The sequence below is a fragment of the Solanum verrucosum genome, unplaced genomic scaffold (assembly GCF_900185275.1).
Source record: "Solanum verrucosum unplaced genomic scaffold, falcon-dt-bn FXZP01000307.1, whole genome shotgun sequence".
Classification (NCBI taxonomy): domain Eukaryota; kingdom Viridiplantae; phylum Streptophyta; class Magnoliopsida; order Solanales; family Solanaceae; genus Solanum; species Solanum verrucosum.
In genome coordinates, this window is record NW_026020264.1 from 656,950 (window position 1) to 678,153 (window position 21,204).

Below are 21,204 nucleotides of genomic sequence, written 5' to 3' on the forward strand. Positions count from 1 at the left end.
ATTAGGATTTATTATTAAATGTGATATCATTGGGCCACTTTCACCGAATTTGAGTTGCTTCGAGCCGTCTCAAGTGTACATCACTCGGAGATATATACATTCAATCATCATTTATAATCGCGATATTATTAGCTTTGCATGGTTATTTGAGCTGGAACTTTTTTTTTCTTTTTCATGAGAGTTTCTATCTCTTTGCTTTCTTAATAGCTCAAATTCACAAATGATTATTTCTCAAAGTTGAAAAGAAACTTTGATTTTTAAAGTAAAATTTAAGGTATAAATAATTTTCACCCGTTTTGAATAGTCAAATCTAAAGTTCTTTTAGTAAAGAGGGACAAGTATGATCCAATTTTTAGATGGTAAAGACAATTTTGATACCAAAATATAATAGAAAGACAAGTGCTCCATTCGCAATAATTTAAAGATACTTTTGACCCATTTCCATAGCTAGAGATATGCACACTTCATATATATTAGGGATCAATTGATTCCAATGAGTATCATATTTATGTGTGCATAGCACATGGATCTTTTATGTCTAGGAGGAAAAGGTGGATATTAAGATCAATTGTTTGACATATCATGTGGATAAAACGAATAGAGTTAACGATAGGATAAATTTGAGCAACTTTTATAACATAAGGACATTATATGAATCCATAGTATAACGGAGGATAATATTAAACTTTTCCCCATAAATGACTCTTTTCCCTATTTATAGAGAATATATAAGGTGCTAAGCTCCAAACGCAAATGCTATTAAGTAATTATTGCTCACAATTAAAGATGGAAACCAGAAAAAGAAAATTATATTTCTTCGAACAAACAAAGGGAATAGGATCCCATGAACTTTTCCCTCTCCACAGTTCCCAAAAAATACATATAGAACATGTTTAGACTACAACTGGAACTATGCAAAATTTCAAGAGACTTGTGAGAATTCTCTACAATTATTGTATGTAGAAATACAGGAACACTTCTAACCATATACTGAAACTCAACTTTCTTATAAAAAGGCCTTGGATAAAATAGGCACTTCCTTTTTTATTTTGAGAACTATATAGGCATGTTAAATGCTAGTAGTATATAATCTAAACTCGATGCAAAAAGTGAACAGTAGAAAATGGTTCTACCATGTGTATGTGATATAGCTACCAGGACGGTAGACGTTTGGGAGTTTCACTCCATTGTAGGAAGTTAGTTCTCTCCAGATCAGTTTGAGGCCGGAGACTAGCAAACTCTGTGCAGGTATGATGTTGAAAGCAGCTGGATCAGGAATTCTTGTAACTGCCGAGGACAGCTGACGCCTCCACAATCACAGCGTTTTGATTAACAACAGAAGGATCACTATTAAGAGTGAGAATTCAACCACAAACTTTGGGTTTGATACGCGTTCAAGCAACTGCTGCCACCTGTAAGTTCAACCAGTAGAGAGCTGCTGGTAAAGCCTGTTAACCATTTCCAGAATGTTCACCACATTCAGAATGGTGACTATATAAATAGAGACGGTCAAAGCGAGAAAACACTAAAGCATTATGCCAGCTAGATGATATTGTGCATCCAATCTCCAGTAAATAAAGATGTAGGTTGTGTAAATTGTATATCGATTGTTTACCATGGCTTCAGTTCTCATACAGAAACAGTATAAACATTCATGATAAGAGAGCATACGTGGAGATTTCTTGAACTTTGAGAACACCCTCACCCCCACCCCCAACCAACCCCTCAGAAAGAAACAAGGAAAAACTATCTCGTGTTCCAGTGACTAATGAAGAGCTTGAAAGAACAAATATCAAATTTGTATAAAACTCTGACAAGCAGCAAAGTTCTAATACTCTCTTTCCACCAATAATAAACACAAAAACATTTTAATATAATGCCAAAAGAAAAAGGGTCACATGAAAACAAGAAAGGGATGAGGCATTCTACCCGAGTTCAGGAAGGACATGATTTACGAAACCTACCACAATAGAATCCAAAAAAGAAAAATAAGTGGAAGTGATGCAACAAATTTAATGGACAGCCGAAAACAGATAAAAACACAGCGCTTTCAGGCTGTATACAAGATTTTGCTAACCAACTACTGGGTCTGGCCTACCTGGAAAAGGATTACATCAACCCTGATCACAAAAATCTTGCCAAAAATTAGAATACACCTCCAAATAAATGGTGAAACCAACTGATATAGTTAGTGAAGTTCAATGAGTAGCTGAAATCGCTAAGCCAGCATAATTTTGATCACGTATTTACGGTATAACATAATAACTGGAGAGAAGGCTAACCCCATTATCTCCGGTCTTCTTCTTTTTTTTTGGCTAGAAAAATAACTTATTGTAAATTATTTCAATTGACTTTTAACAGTATGTACTTGTGGTGAACTTCTCAAGTATTCATGGGAACATTCACATGCATCAAAGATAGCACAAAATTTCCAGTTATAGTCTTCTTAAATTAGTTATCAAAAAAGTTTAAAGAAAGCTGAGTAAGCAAATACTACTGATGGATCAGAGTCATGTCATGCCTTCAAAGACAATAAAGAAGAAAACTTACAAATTTACTTCTCTATCCAGGTAATCTCCATTAATAACTTCCTCCTGTGCAAATTCTTCCATTATAGCACGCTGCCGTTCATTCAATGCTCTACAAAAAGAAGAAGAAGAAAAAAGAGCATCTGTGAAATTTTGTTCATGCAGCAAACTCTAGTGGAAGTTCATGAGCAACATAGTAATAGAAAAATAAATGAAAAATGTTTGGTCAGAAGAATTTCATCTGATAAGCTACTCCCTTCATCCGAAATACTTGATCTACTTTGTTTCCTTGTTAATTAATCCCAAGAATGATCTCTTTCTTCAAGTTGAAAACTATTTCTAACTCAAACTATAATACGAGGACATATTTTCAACTAACTACTTCACTTTCCAAACTTCAAACATATATTTAAGTACTTCCCTAACACACTAGCATTTGGACACGTGATTTCATCCCATGATTTGAAATAATGAGATGAAATAAGCGTTTGGACATGCGATTTCATCCAAATTCTCCAGAAAGCTTGATTTGGGAATTTCATATCATGATTTCACATTTTTCAAATACAAAAATTGACCCACAAGTTTATCTTTGTAAAAAAAACACAATTTTATATCTAGCAATCATTTATTGCATATATAAACAAAATTATAGTTTATATCATTTCCATCACACGTCTCTTTAGTAAATATTATTTGTTTACACAAAACTATTTCATTTCTGTCACATATCTCTTTAGTATTTCTTTACAAAAATGTTATTTTTGTTGGTAAGCAAGTATTAGGTTGTACACTATCACAATGTTATATTAAAGAGTCAGTACACTACAACTCATGCTCAATTTTACATTTTTATTGAACTAAAGTTCAATCAAAAAATGTTGTATTTTTTTAGAAAAACTGTCTTAGTGTATTATACTTTTGTTATGAATTTTTGCTAATTTGGTAAGATTGTATAAAAATTGGGGTAATTTTGATAGTTTTCACAACTTATGGAATTTTTATGTTTATGGGTAAAAAATACAACTGAAAAATCCAAATTGCATGTCCAAACAAAACTTCAACTTCATCTCATTTCATGACTACATCTTACATGGCCAAACGGGCCCAAGTCTAATAATCAATAAAACATTTTACCAATTTTTTTTTGCGTGACAGAAATTCATCTTAGGCAACCCATTGGACCAACTACAAAACCATTTTAAGTAGACAACTAATGCCCAACCCCATAATGAGGATTTATATGCCTTAATACACATCTATCAATACCTCAATATTACCAACACCTAGTAACTACTGATACCAGATTGGTTCAAACCCAAATAACAATATTTCCGAAAAAGTAAAATATATCAATAAATGTAACAGTAACACAACAAAAGGAAAGAGCAAGTGATTATAAACCTATAGATGCATTCAATGTATAATTTGACTCCCCAGATATTTTCATACCTAACAAATAGGTATTGCTTGTTTATAGTTCATTTGGTGATACAAGATTTCTTATCAGCTCAGATCAGGAAAGCTTGATTTCAGATTTTTTCAGCAGATCACTGAAGGATTGAGTCAACGCACTGGTTATGAGAATGAATCTATCTTCCTTTCATTTTGACACATTACTAACCTGTTATAAACTAAACACCAATTTCTTTAATGCTCACATGAGTCATTCCTACTATCCCCAATCCCTAAACATCTGCAGAATATGAATAAAGATAAGCAGTTCACACTTCACAAAGGAATCTCTCAGAGATATTAATGGTGCAATTACCTGGGGAATGTTCATGATCCCAAACAAAATATCTATTTACTTGTATGAACACATGCCCTAGCAATGATTTAAAAGGTTGGACGAGTTCACACAAATTATACTTGTACATCAGATCGATGATCCTTTTTGAAGTCACTTATGGACTACCAAAGTAAGCAATAGTCCTTATGGAGTTAGTCTCTGGAAATCCATAAGGAACTTGTGGCCCAAATTGCTAACAAAAACCATGTTCAGTATTGGTAATGGAAGGAAAGTTGATCTATGGAATGATAAATGGATTGAACAAGCCCCCCTAAAGCAACTCTATCCAGACCTATACTCTATCAATCAACAACAAAACTCAACAATTGAAATGGTTTGGGGTGAACAGGAGTGGAATTTGAGTTTCAGAAGAGCTTTAAATGATTGGGAAATTGACAGACTAGCAAGCTTTTTCGGAACTTTAGAACAGTTCAAAGGTACATCAACTGACGCAGATTGCTTAATATGGTTAAGGAATAAGGATAACAAATTTACAGTGAAAGCAGCATACAGAGTACTCACAATCTCAAACAATCAGAGTGGGACCTGGCCTTGGAAGATGGTCTGGAGGGTTAAGATCCCTCACAAAGTTGCATGCTTCTCTTGGCTGCTAGCCAGAGAAGTTGTACTCACACAAGATACACTCATGAGGAGAGGTTTCAATCTTTGCTCAAGGTGTTTTCTCTGTGGTAAGGAAGCAGAGACAATCTCTCATCTCTTTCTTCACTGCAGCTGGACTGACCAGTTGTGGAAGATTTTCATTAACTTGAGGGGCATTAGCTGGACTATGCCGGGAAGAGTATCTGATGTATTGAAATGCTGGAACAGTGATACCAATCCCTCCAATCAGAAAGAGAGATGTAAAATTGTCTCAGCTTGCATTTGGTGGACTGTGTGGGGAGAAAGAAACAATGTTTCTTTTGAAGACAAAGCCATTCGTATACAGAAACTAAAGTTGAAATGTTTAGGGCTTTTCTTTTTTTGGTGTAAACATAGCTTAATGGAGGAGTTAGAATCAGTTTATGATGTACTTGATTCCTTACAAGAAGACTAAGGACTAGGAGCTTATTTTATTTTATTTTTGCTCATCTGGATGTAATATGGGGGACTACACACTCTTTGTGTAGGTTGTCATTAATACACAAAAATGTTACCTGTTCAAAAAGAAAAACATTTTCTTCCTGTTCTCATTTCCCATGAGGATGCAAGAGTGGCTAATTTTGGTGCTTGACTTAATATAAATCAGTTCAGGTAGCATCCTTGAGTTTATTAGCTTAAAACCCCATTAAAGACATTTGGTATTTCCTCTAAGCAATGCAATAGTTAATATTGTCAATTTGCCTGATTTTCTAATGAGTTCAGTGAACTGTAATAATTGATTTAGGATAAAAATCATCTGGAAAGGTGAAAGAGAAACATACGTTGGAAAGTCAATACGGAACCGCACATATTGATCTCCATGGTTCACCAGAAATCCACTCTTTGGCAAACCTAAGTATGACAGACAACAAGTCTGATTGCTCAGAAGGAAGTATATTAAACAGATTAGAATTCACTGTAACTAAAGCTATGATACCTTTGCCTCGTAGTACCACAAGTTGTCCAGGCTGAACCCCCTTGGGTACCTAAAAAGACCAGAAATAGAAAATAGCAGCAAGCTTTGGTAAAAAAGGGAGTTCAATGGTTCTAGCTGCTGATTTTTCAGGCAACATATGAAACAGTAAAGCAACTTCCACAACTGAAAAAAGGCCTGACAGAAGAGATGGAAATATCTTTTTATTGAATTGTCGCAATTGATGTTCAATCCCAAAGCCAAGTCCAAGCTTGTTTACAAGCACTGAAGTAGCTTCACTAACAATCATTCATCTCATCTTCCCTCTTTAGTTTGGATTAGAAAACAATTTGTTTTTGTTCAACGAGAATTGGTTTCAATAACTTTTTTTTGAAAAAATATAAGTTTTTGTTTATTTTCAGAAAACTATGGATGGAATGAAATGGCTCTCTGTTTTAGGAGAATTGGTGTTAGGTTTGTCTTTTGCTAAAACATCACTACCTCTTTTTGTAAGGAAAAATTTCCATCCATGGATTTGTAGAACAGCACTCTCTTGTTGAGAGTCTAACCCAAGACCCGAAAACTCTTTTTCAAGTTTCCAAATGGGGTAAAATTAATATATTAAAATTGTTAGGATCTTGTAGATATGGTTAGGATCTTGTAAATATGGTATACATCTGTTAGGATCAATTAAATTGACTTTCTTCTTATAGTTATGATGTAATCAGAGCATGTAGACTTTACTGTTTAAACCCTGTAAACCCCAAGAGTTTGAGCAAATAATAAAGCAGGCCACAACCTTGGGTGCAAACAACCAAAATCACTGCCATTCAGTCAAAAGATGATTGAAAAATCAACAATCAAAATGGAAAAAAAAATTGAACACACATCCAATATCAAGGTGACACATAATTCACTATACTAATTGAAATTCAAATTTATTATCACGACATGATAATAAAATAAATAAAAAATGTTGAAAGATAGATAAACCCAGTATAAAATGCCATACCTGTATCTTTGTCTTTCCAGATAGAGTTGGTACCTCAACTTTACCACCAAGGATAGCCTATTAAAATCAATAAGGACCACTAAATTTTAAAATTCTACTTTAAGCCACAAAAGCATATGTAAAGAAAACAGAATATAAGAGCTTTAAGCATTTATTTCAAGTCTTATGCATTTAGTCTTCTGTGATGTTTACTTCTTTTGGTATTTTGCAAACCTATAACCTACAGTTTAAGGATTGGAGTTTATTCAATCAGGTTTCTAATATCTTTTTGTAGTACACATGCTGTCATGGAGCCCCCGCTACACTGCGTGTATATTGTTTATGAGAAAGGTAGAAGGCAAGGTACATATTACATATTTTGCCATGAAAGTGCCCCAGTATGTTACATATAACATCTTTTGTCTGCCAAATACTCGTTTTACTAACCGGTTAACTTTTCTTTAATCAGTTAGTTGGTCTGTGCAAGCCATATGAAAAGTGTGTAAACTATCATAGTTTAGATAAATGAACCTTAAAATAAATACTATGCATGATAGTGGCTTGGACAGCGAGAGATCCCTCCAGCTGCTTATTGTTCTAGTTTCTGAGTAATTTCCTGTCTAATATGCTCAACTTCTACTTCTGCAGTAAACGACTCTGTTTTTATCTTCTTTTTACTTTTTACTTTTACCATTCAATGAACAGCCAACTTATAAATATAGCCCGATAAACTAAGGGATGAATACTGACAAGAAAAAAAAAAGTGTGTGTGTGTGGGGGGGGGGGGGGGGGAGGGGGTAGGGGGGAAAAATAAAACCATCAGAAGACAACCACAAGATACTTTTATCATCCGCAATCCAACCCCCCCCCCCCTCCCCCCACTTCCCATGTACCAGCATTATCATCCACCCACTCAGTATTATCTACAGCCAGTTATCTTGCTAATCAGTATCACTTAAAACTCAACAATCTCGGAGAGACTTTCTCTGGCAAGGACAGAAAACACAAAACTTTTAATTTGTTTAGGTGGGACATAGTGAACTTGGATAGAAAATTAGGGGGATGGGGGGTTAGGAGTGGAAGATCTGAAAGTCCAAAACATCACCTTACTGCAAAAATGGTTTTGGAGATTCGCTGCCTAAGAATACGCTCTATGGAGAACAGTTATCACTGCAAAATATAGGCTTCTCAATCATTTGACAACCTAGCAGACACAAAATCACAGCCCTAATGGAATTTGGAAAAGCATCAGAGTTCACTGAAACACATTTTACTCCAACTCTTCATTAAAGTGGGTAATGGCAGGAGTAAAGTTTGGGTGGATGTCTGGCATGGTCAAGCAATATTAAGGGAGAAATTTGCAATACTTTTCAGTGTAGCACAGAATCTGGATGCTACAATTTCAGAGTATTGGTCACACACGGCTGGAATTCAATATCAGGCGAAGCATAAATGATTGTAGATGTAGACAGCATTTCTTCAATGCTTCAGATGCTGAAAAGTGTATCCCTTTTAATCTCCTTAAGCGACTCTTGAGGAACTCATATTTCATTCTCAATTGATCATGGAAGTGCATTTGAAGAAACCTGGCACCTATAAAGGTGGAATGCTTCACATGGCTGGCTGTAGGCGCATGCCTCAATCACAAGAATCTCCCAAAAAAGGATATTTACAGTAGATTCCCTTTGTGTGAGAGCCAATTTGAGGACATTAATCACCTTTCCATTCACTGTTCACTCACTTCAGAAATCTGGTTCCCACAAAAGCTTTGGGGGTCAAGTGGGCAATGCCTAAGGTAACTACTATTTGCTGCAGTACTGGTACAGAAAAGGTCTCGGAAAGACTAAAATGCAAATATGGAATTCAGTTCCTTCAGCTATTTGGTGGTCCATATAGAACAAATCCCTATTCCTTTTTTGGTGTAATCTGGCTAGTGCAAATGACATGAAGCAATGATAGACTTATCGAGTTCATTACACAATCTGTAATGTATCTTTCCCTTTCCCTGTAAATATTTAAAGCACTTTCTTAATGCTGTCTTTTAAAATATCGCCTTTTAATGATAACGAAAAGAAACTAAACAACCTCTAATCATTGCCAACTAGAATGGGCTGAAATTTTGAAGTCATGATCTCAGTATGGTGATCAATGCTTGAATCTGGTAATGGGACTGTTGAAGAGAGAAAGATTGAGGAGAGCTTCAGAGTCGGTATTGATAATGGTACTATGATTTTTATTTTTTTATTTTCTGGATAATGGTACTAATGGTTTAACTAAGTTGATTAAGATGCACAGAGAAAAAAGGGAGAGAGTGTGTCAAGGATCTCCTCAGTTACATGAGTAGAATGAAGGGCACAACTATCCGTTTGAACTTATCAAGAAAAAAGAAGAACAACCCATATACCTTCCTACCAACAGCGAAGCAAATGTATATGGTAAAGCATATACTTTTATTAGCATGCCTAGAAGAAGGGAAAGAACGAAAGTTATTCTCACTTTTGTAAAGCTGATATGATAATCCACATAAAGGTCAGCTCCTTCTCTAGCAAATAGAGGATCTTTAGCAACCTGCGAAACAAAAAGCATGAAGTTTTCATGTAAACAAAGTTAAACCAGTCAACAAAAAGGACCCCAAAGACAAAAGGTTTTAAAGAAAAAAAGGGAAAATCTAAACTGAGAAAGGCACCAAATGTATGCCCATGTAGTCAATTATCAAAAAGATATTTCTTTGTCTTAACGTGACTATGTGTAATGGTGCGACAAAAACATAGGTCTTGGCCCGATCAATGTTGTTAAAGACCCACTTAAATGTGCTTAAGCCCTGAAGCTTAGTGCAGCACAGGCCAGACGCTTCGCCTGACCATCACCTCACTTCACTGGCGCTTTACAGCTTTAGTAGAGGCATCACGGGAGTCTCAACTCTCAACTATCAATGGAATCAGTTTTAAGGAGGGCAACATTAAATAGCAAATATAAATGGCAAAGCAATAGAGGACACTTTTGTATGAATATCTAGGTGAATTGGAATACGAAAACAGAAATTTAGTAAAAGAACACAAGTTACTAATGTAAACAAAAATTGGATCTGAATAATAAATTTACAATGTTTTTTGAACTAGAATAGCATGCTTTTATGCCATATGTCCCATATGTTATAGCTTCTCAATGATTAAGTCCACATAATTGAGGTTTGTATTTATATTCATTTTTCTTGTATGACATTTATTTATTCTTCTGTAGCGCTTTTCTTCGCTACAGCTCATGCTTTTGAACTTTGAATGCACTTTGCACTCAAAGCCCCAGCTGAAACTTGATACCACCTCTGCTTTTACCTTTGGTAACAATGACATGGAATCTACATAATATATAAAACTGCAGTTACCATGCATGATACTCAAAAACACCCGCTTTGCATGCCTGCCGGTACGCTTAAATCAGTCCATGTAATAGCTTTAGGAAATATATGGAAGGTATTGAGCCAAATCAGTCGTTCAAACAATGGTCCAAGCTCCAACATTAATGTGCTTGTTAGCTTTCATTTGAAGTCATATTCTTCAGTATGATGATCAATGATTATCCCTACTTGCTTTCAAATATTTCAATCAAGTTATTGAGGGGGCACATAAATTTCAGAAAGCTTCCATCACCTCACAATGCATTTTTGGAGAAACATAAGGAGCTGCTACTGAATCGAACAATTTCTTGTTCAAGCAGTTCTTGCTTGAGTTTAATACGCCAAGAGTTCATCGAATAAAGATAAAGGCTAAAGAGAGTAGAATAAAGTGAAGGTGAATACCACACTGATCAAGAGCTTGGTAAGTGTTCAAGACTTGCTGGTTAGATTGGATTTTAACAAATATCTCTGGGAGACTTTCTTTTTCTGATCGGAGTGAAGGGGCTTCCACTTGATTACTTGGGTAGAGTGAAATAGCTAGACTCTCTTATCAGCTTTCTTTTCGGATATATTTTTCCTTAGCACTCAAGAAGTAGACATTATTAATTGAATTGATGTGAAGTCTTTCCATTCCCGGTCCAATTACAACTAACAGAATGTACATTAGTTTATCACTATCAGATATCCGATGGTCCTCTACTCCATCAACTTTTTGTTTGTCAGAAAAATAACTAAAGGCGGTTTACTCACTGTGCATCTTAATTGCATAATAATACTTTTTCATAAGTAATTCAGCAAATTCTGTTGTAAGATTGAGGGGCTGGAAAAGCCAAAATACACAGTTTTCAAATACCTTAAGCTCCCATTCCCCTCTTAAGTTGTTTTCTGACCATCTACAAAAGGTAAATGCCTTTGAGTCTACCTTTATTTACCCTTCCCTAATACCATCTACTGAAAAAATATAGTTAAAGAGAAGGGTAAATAACCTAAAGCAACGCCAAACACGTTATTATGGATATATCATCTCACCTTTTTTTGAGAAAGGAACAAATATTATAAATCTTCAGAACCAAGGCTATGCTGGAAGCCATATTTACTAGTCCAAAAAACAAGCAATGTATATATCATCTCCCTTTATAAAATATAAGAGCCCACCCCCTTGAAAATGTCTTTTTGGCCTGTCACTGAACCCTTAGCAGATCCTGGTCATATCTAGCTTTGTAGGTGTTCACTTCATACCCATCACCCATGCATTAGGATATTCCAATTCCCTTGTCGAAAGAAAAACTCTAGTGGGCTTCTGCTATTAATCAGGGACATCAGATAATTTATCCATAAGCTAGAAATTTAATGGATTTCTGCTATATATATAATGCAAATATTATAAGGATTGACCATGCATAAAAATTCTTGAAGTCACAGACATGGTAGTAAATCCAAAACAATAACAAAAAATCACATTAGCTGACCCAATATAGAAGATACATTAGAGTAAGACTTGAATCAGATGAGGATCATGCACCTTTAGCTTTATAAATAAGCTGCCTGGCTGCACCCCTCGCCTGCCAGCATGACCAGCTTTTGGCACACGAATAGTATCACCAGAGTCAACACCTGATCCATCACGGACAGTAAGTTCATCACAATAATCCTATCTTATGCTCTTAGACCTAGCTACTAAAATGAAAATCAGAAAAAGTTTCATATAGAAATGTCTACTCGTCCAATGAACATAGGATCAATCAGGTATGCTGAAATTAGTCGTGATCAACAATATGAATCATCTACATCTGCTCAGCTCTTTTTATTACATTACAAACTAATTTTTAAGGCAAAATAACGGATTTTTTAGAAGTAGCTCCCTAAGTCCCGCATATGTAGTCATATTGACATAAAGTCTCTAACCACAGTAAAATGACTCTTGATTAACTAGACCTCATGTAAGTGTAACAACAACAACTAAGCATTAATCCAGCTAGTTGGTATTGCCTAAGTGGATCATCTCTTTCCATTGATTTTGTTCGTAGTTAGATTAGATCAACATGGATTCCAAGAGATTATAGGTTCTATTGAAACTTAACTTCATTATTTTAAATCTACCCCGTCTCCTTTTAGAACTTCCAATCATCATAGTTCGCATCTATAAACCGATGCATTTGGAGGTCCAACATAAAACATGGTTAAACCATCTCATATTACCTTCTCTCATTTTATTGCCTACATATATTATCCTAACCTTTGTCCAATGTGATCATTTCTAATCTTATATAACCATACAATCATCTCAACATCCACATTTTGGAGATATTTTTCTGTGGATATGCAGGCCTTACAAGTTCAACATTCACTCCTGCATAACATTTTTGGTCTCAACCATATTATAGAGTTTACCCTTCCACTTTGATAAGTATCTCCTTATCAAATAGCAAACCTGTCAAATTCTACTATTTAAACCATCTTTATTTATTTCTCAGTGGTAAAGCTTCATATTTGCCTTTAGCAAAACCCTCTTTCTAAATTGACTACACTAAATCTTCTCAGTTCAGGGTTGTACTCTATACTCTAAATTCAGGACTTTACCAGGCAACACAACCAGCACAAATCTGGTAAAGAAATCTGTTCTCCATAGTCAGGAAGTTTATCATACGATGAGGGTCAAATACGACAATATGATCAATCTTTTGTGGAAAAGCACCGAATCACCTTAATCTTCATTAAAATTGGTCATTTGTATATTTAATAGCAGAAATATGAGGCAAAACACCACATGCTATATCCTCAACATTCAAACTTAAGTGATATAGCCCTAACACTCCCCATTTTCAATATCATCATCTTATACCTCCCCCCATCCTCACCCCCACCTCCGGCACCCTTTTTTTCGTTGAAAAGTCTGGTTCATATGATTTCACTCAAAAAGAGGTGGTTCAAATTCAAGTGGTTGAGAAATTTCTTGACCTACAATAATCGACTAAACTTATCTTATATCTATCATACTAGGGCATGGGGATTTGTATCCATATAGTTACCCCACATGTATTTACAGTTTTACACCTAAAAACCATCTTGGGCTGTTTAAGCTCGAAATTAGTGCCAGCAGAAAAGTCCCCACCCTAGAGGAGAAAAATGAAGATATGAAATATTGTGAACTAACAAAGTTTCCATCTAGTTGTTTAAGCAGAATATACAAGAACTTCAACTGAAGTACGCAGATTTTTTTTTGAAACTGCTAACGTTCAACTATAGTACACAGATGTAGTTTAGAAATAAACTAAACTCCTTATGGTAGCACTTAGATTGGAAAGTAAAAACCAATGCATACCGGCAGGTATAGTTACTTTAACGTCTTTAATGGCTTCAACAACTCCTGATGCTTTGCATGCCCTACAACGTTCCTGATAGAAAACCAAGTAATGATCATTTGAAGCTGTGTCAAATTTGCGAGTTGTTCATTGTATCAAAATCAAGACCTTAATGACTCGTCCAGATCCTTTACAGGTACTGCAAGTTGCTGTAAATGGAGGGATTGTAACCTGATGAATACGTTGGAGAGTATTAATAAAACATAAAGATAAAATTGCTCGATTATCAGGCAAAAGGGGAAGGTGTTCCACTAAGGTTAAACCTCATATGATGAGGTCACCGTCAGAAACTTGAATGTACTTACTCTCCCAACTCCTTGACAAGTTGGACATACTTTTGGCTTTGAATTCAATGGATAGCCCAAACCATCTGAATGAGGATGAGGATAACAGAGTGTTAAGTGGTAAAACTATGAATTTCAAAGAGGAAGTTTTGGGATAAAATTGCCATATAAAATGAGACCGTGGGAATAGTTAAAAGTCAAAGCAACTCCATCATTTTTCATGCAAGTCAAGCCACATCATATAATATTGAATAGATTGAATACAATTACATTTTACTTCTTCCCTCTTGAGATATAGACTTAATTATTATTTTCTTTCATTTCAGATGAAGCCAGAGAGTTCCTCCAGGTATAAGCTCCGTTATCATGAAAATAGAGTAGCCTCATTACTTATAAATTTTAGCCATACTTTCCGGGTGACCTTTATGATCAATGTACTAATTTATGCAAGTCAAGCCACATATAATATTGAATAGATTGAATACAATTACATTTTTCTTCTTTTCTCTTGAGATATAGACTTAATTATTATTTTCTTTCACTTCAGATGAAGCCAGATAGTGCCTCCAGGTATAAGCAGTTAAGCACCATTATCTCTCATGAAACTAGAGTAGCCTCATTACTTAAAAATTTTAACCATACTTTCCGGGTGACCTTTATGACCAATGTACTAATTTATCCATTAGGACAGCACCCTATAGTACTGTATTTCTAGCAGAGTAAAAGCATGACTGTTGGAACTCGCTAGCAGTTTTTTGCTTCCTTCACCTGTCTAGTGACAAGATCAAGATGGACTGCTTAGCTCTTTTCTATTTTTCGTGTAAACAAGATATATTAACTAGGACAGAAGACATCTTTGATGTGCTAGATTGTTTATAGGCAGCAGTTTAGACTAAGACTGTTTTATTCTGTAAGTTGTAACACTTTTGAAGGGGAACTACACTTTTGTTGTAGTATACCTGTGGATATATAGACAAAAGTTACCAGTTTCAAAAAAAAGAACAGAGAAAGACAACAGAAACATGTCACACATAGAGAGAGAAAGAGAAGCCAGACAAACTGCATAATCATCCTCTACCCATGCTTCCACGAAGACATAGCATAATAAACAAAGAAAAAGACGAGGCAAAAGACAATTAGACATCCAACTGCAACACAATGTAAAGGCTTCAAAAACGTAACCAGATAGTTTAAACAATGTGTATCAAAAGAGAACATCAGCTTTTACTTACTGCAAGAATCACATGGTACATCTGCATCAAATGAAAGATGTTTTGTGCATCCTTTAGCAGCTTCAGAAAAGGAGAGAGAAAGCTCCACCTACCATTTGAAGATAATACAGTCAAACAGGTCTCTGAAAATGCGGAGAAATCTGAGAAAATGATCAAAGTGATCCTTAATGTATTAGGGCTCGTTTACTTTGGTCCTTGATATATACACCCTATCAGATATAGTCCTTATTATTCTTAATGCATAAGAAAAGTTAATCATTTTGATCAGAATCATTTTGATCCTTTACCCTAACTAACAAATTTTTAAGAAATGCTGCTAAGTTTAACCCTCTAACCACGTGACTAACAAAAGTCACAGCAACAAAGGCCCAAGCTATCGTCTTCTCTGTCATCAGAAGTAGGAGCTCTGAAAAATCACAAAAAACTTGAGAATGGTGGCACATCCCCTGCTAGGAACAAAATCACAAGAAGATGAATCCTTTCTTTCATAAATTTGAAAGTATACTGAAGTACAGCAAAGAAGTGAAACAAATTTAGCCAACATGTAAGTTACCAAACCCCTCTCTTTTTCCTTCAATTCACAAATCTCTAGATCTGCAATTGTTTTTTTACATTGTATATTGTTTGATTTATTTTAATTTAGTGTTTTTTTAATGATAACAGCCAGGAAAAGATTATTAACAATTGCAAGGATTCGAATGATTTCTTTCATGCTTTTCTTTGGAGTTCTGTCTGAACAACAATGTATCTCTACAGATCCGTCGAAAATTCACCAAGTTCAGAACCGGAATCCAGCGCTGATGTGGCTTCTCCACCAGTGATTCCGGTCCTTCACCTTCATCTACCCCGACTTCTCCTCTAGTGCCTCCGCCATAAAATCTCTTTCCTGATCATCGAGGGTTAAATTTAACTGAAAATTTGACGGATCAGTTAGCTTTTAGTGTAGAGGACTAAAATAATTCACTTTTACTATACACTAAGGACCATATCTATTAAGGTGCATATACCAAGGACCAAAGTAAACCAACCCCAATACGTTAAGGACCATCTTGATCTTCTGGGGAAATCTCAAATGGAACATAATCACAAAAGGAACCACCTGAATGTCTTGCGTCAGATTTTCAGCCTCATTTTCAAATATCTGAGAAATATTGAAGCATATACATTTAAGCAAAATTCCATACATCACCGCACTTCACAAAAGAGAAAAAAGGGGTGGAGAAGATATATACCTCAGAAAATATTTTCTGAAACGAATCAGAGAATTGTGTGCTATATGTATATCTAAAATCATTGCCATTCCCATAATTATAATTTATATTTTCTGTGTTGCTTGGTTGCTCCTTCATCTGAATTAATAAAAAATCATCATTAGTAGTATATCAAATTGAATCATGCTGTAGCATAACTTGAAAATACAACCCATAGGAGAAAAGACATGTTACCATGTCATAATGTGCTCTCTTCTGTGGGTTTTGCAAAATCTGGATTCACCTTTCACAATTACAATCCATAAAAAATCATACGAAAGTAGTACAAGGAAATGCAACAATTCTTCAATCATGGTCACGATACTATTATTCGAGAGCACAGAAATATTTAAACCTCATATGCATCTCTTATCTCTTGAAATTTCCTCTTCGCAGATGGATTATTCTTATTGGCATCTGGGTGGTATTTTTTTGCAAGCTGCAAAAGGTTTTGATGTCAACATACTAGACAGTTAAAAATTGCACAGAAAGGATGAAGAAAATGATAAAAAGCCACAGATCTAAGCTAGATAATGCTTAATATAAATGAAGCAAATAAATTCTTGAAGTGCAAAAATTGAATCACTTGTCTGAGAACACCAACACAATGTGAATTATCACCTCTAAACAAAGAAGAAGATTCCTTTTTCAGATATGGGAGGGGGAGGGGGAGAGGGATAAGAAGAAAACTCTGATGTATCCTAATGACAACAAACTACTAAATAACCAGCCTTTTCATTGAAAACAATCTACCAATGACTAGTAAAATATCAATACCAAAAACGAAACAGATCCATATGCAAACAAAAGGTGGTGCCAAATTGACAGTGACAAGCTTTTAACACCAAATAGAATATCAATAAACCACTTATTCAAACTTAAAAGCCTATTGAATAATGTCCTCACCGCATGAAAAGCCTTCTTAATCTCATCTCGACTAGAATCTCTAGATACACCTAGAATTTCATAATAATCTCGCTCTGCAGAATAACAAGCTCCTGGAAAATTAAGTGATGCAATTGGTTCATATGATAGAGCAATCGATAAGATGAAACACGCAAATCAAAAGTAGCTGTCTAAGATATCGAGGAATACCGGTGGAATGGAAAAAATGCTTCAACGGTGGAAATCTCCTAGTCGAAGAACTATTAGGTTTACCAATAAAGCTGCAACTGTACAAAGCTGATATACAAAGCAAAGTAAACCATGGTATCATAGATTGGCTTTTCAATTGGCTGAACATAATTCATGTTAGAGTAACGACATTTTCTGTCAAGTTCAGGTGTTTCAACATACATTCAGCACATACATAAATGTAGATTTTCACTATCAACCATTTTTTCAATGACAATGGTGTCCATGCCAATTGCACCCACCTCGACTATTCTGCCAGATATCTACTGCCTCCCATCGACACAAGTATCTGTAGTTCTTGGTGGTTTAGGCATATGAGAAGAAATCACCGAGTGTTTTTTAATTTGAACCTATAACCTCATAGCTATCCTCCCACTTGGTTGACCACACCCTTGAGTGCACTAACAACTATATTTTCGCATTTAAGTATTCACCTCAGGTCCAAGTAAATTTGATGTTGCCAGCTAGTACTAGGTTTGTGGTCGTGGTGTGAGGAAATTTGGGGGGGGGGGGATTACCAGTAAAATATGCAACATAGACGTGGTATGGTTATATTGAGACTAGTTGGATAGGCAAAGAAATAGATGATTACATCACAAAACAGAGAAAGTAAATTTTTGAAACTGTTATTTTTAAAATTGAACAGAGGAAGTACATTAACTAATGCAGTGGTATGGTTTTATCCCTAGCATGGAACTCTTTTTAATAATTAATTTATGATTTTATAAATTTATGCACTAAGCCAGTGCATCAGCCATAATTGCAGGTTGTGCAATCCCTCTATTCTGTCTAGGTACTATGCACCTACCACGACAGCTGGTGACATGATTTTGCTTTATAGTCTTAGGATAACAATTTTTACCCCTATGCAACCCTGGCATATATCCCCTCCTCCTGCTTCTCAAGTGACAGAGATAATATATGGTCCTAATACACCTTCTGAAATTGCTTACACTGGCTTTGCCCATTAAACAAAAGCTTTAAGAAACACGTTTTCCACCTATTCTGTAACAAGTATCTGCCACCTCTTCTATAATTGGTGTCAAATTAGGTAAACTGCTTTTTGGAGGACTGTTTAATGTACACAAATTAGTTAGACCATCCTGACCTTTCTGGAAATTGTCCACATCAATGAAGCTTGTAACAAATCCGAGATATTATTACCTCGTTATGTTACCACTACTCAATGAAGGTAAAGTTTAAATTTTTGTACCTTCTCACACCATAACCGATGCCCAATTAACCTAACTAACAACTAAGGGCACAAAGTTGAGCTCAATTAATGACAAGTAGCTCATGAGTCATGGCAAAGAATCCTTAGAATTGCAGAGTTTGATACATAGAAAAGAGTTCAATCTCACAAGTTACAGTTCAAGGTAAGCCTCTTACATCGATTTTTAAGTAATGTAGGTAGATATTCTGAAACATGTGAACACACATTCCCTTTATTGATCATTGAATTTGCAGAAACTGAGTGTTGTGACTGGAAATGGAGAAAAAGAGTTTAGGAACAATATTACCACTTCTCCGAAATATAACTTGTAAATTGAACAACATTGCAGGAGTTTTCAATAATATTACCAAAACAATTTGAATGATAGATTTTGGGGAAACTCCTGTCCACCTCAGTCTGCCCATTTGGAGCTGGAAGCAATTCCAAAAGCCAAAAGAGTTAAATAATAAGCTAAAGTGAAATGCCCCAGGTGAATAAAAAAACGTTCGATGTGATAATAACATAATATTCGGCAAGAATTAACCACTTCAGTTTTAGGGTGTTCTCTATGAAGGAAAATGTATTATTAGAAAATGTTCTCCACAAAAATAAGTGGGTTTCTTATTTATTTTCTTGTGTTCGGTACGTATGCAAAAAATATTATCCAAAAATCATTTATATATAATCTAAACAAATACTATGAAATTGGGAATGAGGGTGAAGATGAGGTGTGTTGGAGGATACTTGTACAACTTGTTATCCCAACTTATTTTCCTAAAGATAATATTTTTCCGAAAGTTTGACCAATCCTCCATAGCGAACACAATGTTTTATGCGAGAATTGCATGAAGAACACAATTAGCTTTTTAAGCTACAAGTCTACAACACCATCTAACACACACCCTCCTTCCACTAACTTCTTTAAGCAAAGATTTTCGCTTCCCATCCATAAAAATTTACCCCTTTGGCATTTTTCACTTTAATCTCAGTGTTTGGCTTTCCTCATCTTAACTTACTATATCAACAGAAAGCAGCCCAAATACAAATACAAGAACATATACCCACTGCCAATTCAAAAAACCAGAACACCATACACTGCCAAGTAACCTAAAGGGTTTTAATAACAGAAAAGATTAAAAAAATTAGGCAAATAACATCGAGAGAAATTAGGCTTACTTGTAAAAGTATCTGCAACTGAACTGTCTAATTCTTGGTTCAATCTTGAAAATGTTTCACTTTTTAAGCTCTATGGAGCGGCTTTAATTGGGTCTTAAGTTTTTATAAGTTGCTATAATTTTTCTTTTCTTCCCATGAGGTTTTCTCTTTTAGGGCATGACCCCTTGATAATTTTCTTTTTTTAATTTTTGAGAAAAGGGTCGATTGTCAAATTATATCTCAATTTTTATTTAATAATTAATTTTATTTTATGCTCTTACTAGGTAATTTACCCGTGCTTCGCGCAGGAATAAATAATCTTTCTAAGCTTTTGAACAACCTTTCTAATAATCGACTGTTATAAAAAAAAAGTAAATTTTAATAGGTTTTAAGAACATTTCAACAGAAATAAAATGATTTGACATTATCATATATCTCAAGAATTTTAAATATATAATGAATGATTAAAAATATCATAATATATGTTTGATGATATAATTGTCTTGTTAAAACTGAGTGATGTTTTTATGTAGCGATTAAACATATTTTTTTCTATTTTTTTGTACATGAAAAATATAGAACTGATAATTTTATGGTTAGAATAACTCCTTGTTAAAAACAAATTATATAAAAGTTTTCGATAATCAATATTAGTTATAAATAAGCTAAGACCGTTAAAAATGTACACCACAACAATATAAATAATTTTGTTTAAAGACAATCTACTTGTCTGAGGTCAAACGTTCACCACATTTCGTTATTGTTACTTTGTTACTCTAACAAAATTTATAGAATGAGAAAAATGAATTTGAAACAACAGCAAAATAATATTGTTGACCATTTTAGAAATTCATTCTTCATTAAATTGTTGCTCTGAAGGCCCTTCTAGATGTTTCATCAATGCAACTTTAAGACTTTTTCAGAAAATATGTATGTATAGTTGTTGCATTATGAAAGTACAAGTAGATCAACATGTTGGATTCGAAACTCATGTTAAATAAATATTCTCGAACATTAAAAAATTAAAAATAAGTCTAACCTAGATAACTCAAATGCTCAGCAATGACTTGGGACATAAAGGACAACAAATCAATGTTAATAGACATACCTTTTGTAGCTTAAGATATTACTTTTATTTAGATCAGGTTTTGTTTCATATTCTTCAAATTAAGCTTGCTAAAAATAGTTATAACTCACACCAAAAATATTTAGTAGAGCTTAATGAGAAGGAAAAAAAGAAAAACATTAAAAGGACGAAAGCTTTGTCCAAGTGAGCTCATATACATACCAAACGAAAATAATCAATACAATTTTAAG

At 34.7% G+C, this 21,204-nt stretch overlaps 1 protein-coding gene across 1 annotated transcript; it reads right to left on the reverse strand.

Moving 5' to 3' along the window:
* Positions 1–1,223: 1,223 nt before the first annotated feature.
* Positions 1,224–19,163, reverse strand: LOC125833676 (chaperone protein dnaJ 1, mitochondrial). Its single transcript, XM_049512844.1, has 19 exons — positions 19,101–19,163; positions 18,909–19,002; positions 17,481–17,567; positions 17,292–17,383; positions 16,741–16,824; positions 16,581–16,619; positions 16,368–16,484; positions 16,235–16,276; positions 15,136–15,223; positions 13,925–13,989; positions 13,728–13,790; positions 13,580–13,652; positions 11,780–11,871; positions 9,360–9,431; positions 6,885–6,941; positions 5,897–5,945; positions 5,742–5,811; positions 2,551–2,640; positions 1,224–1,412 (listed from the first exon to the last, which is right to left on the reverse strand). Exons 1-19 carry the CDS (start codon positions 19,155–19,157, stop codon positions 1,316–1,318), a joined length of 1,428 nt encoding a protein of 475 aa, XP_049368801.1. The 5' UTR covers positions 19,158–19,163; the 3' UTR covers positions 1,224–1,315.
* Between the last annotated feature and the right edge of the window lie 2,041 nt (positions 19,164–21,204).

Excerpts from the sequence above, each read along its gene's own strand:
- LOC125833676 (XM_049512844.1), bottom strand. The coding sequence starts at position 19,157 with ATGGGCAGACTGAGGTGGACAGGAGTTTCCCCAAAATCTATCATTCAA. Across the intron at positions 16,277-16,367 it reads TTCAGAAAATATTTTCTGAG|ATATTTGAAAATGAGGCTGA; the intron begins GTATATATCTTC and ends AATATTTCTCAG. Across the intron at positions 11,872-13,579 it reads TAAAGTAACTATACCTGCCG|GTGTTGACTCTGGTGATACT; the intron begins GTATGCATTGGT and ends GTGATGGATCAG.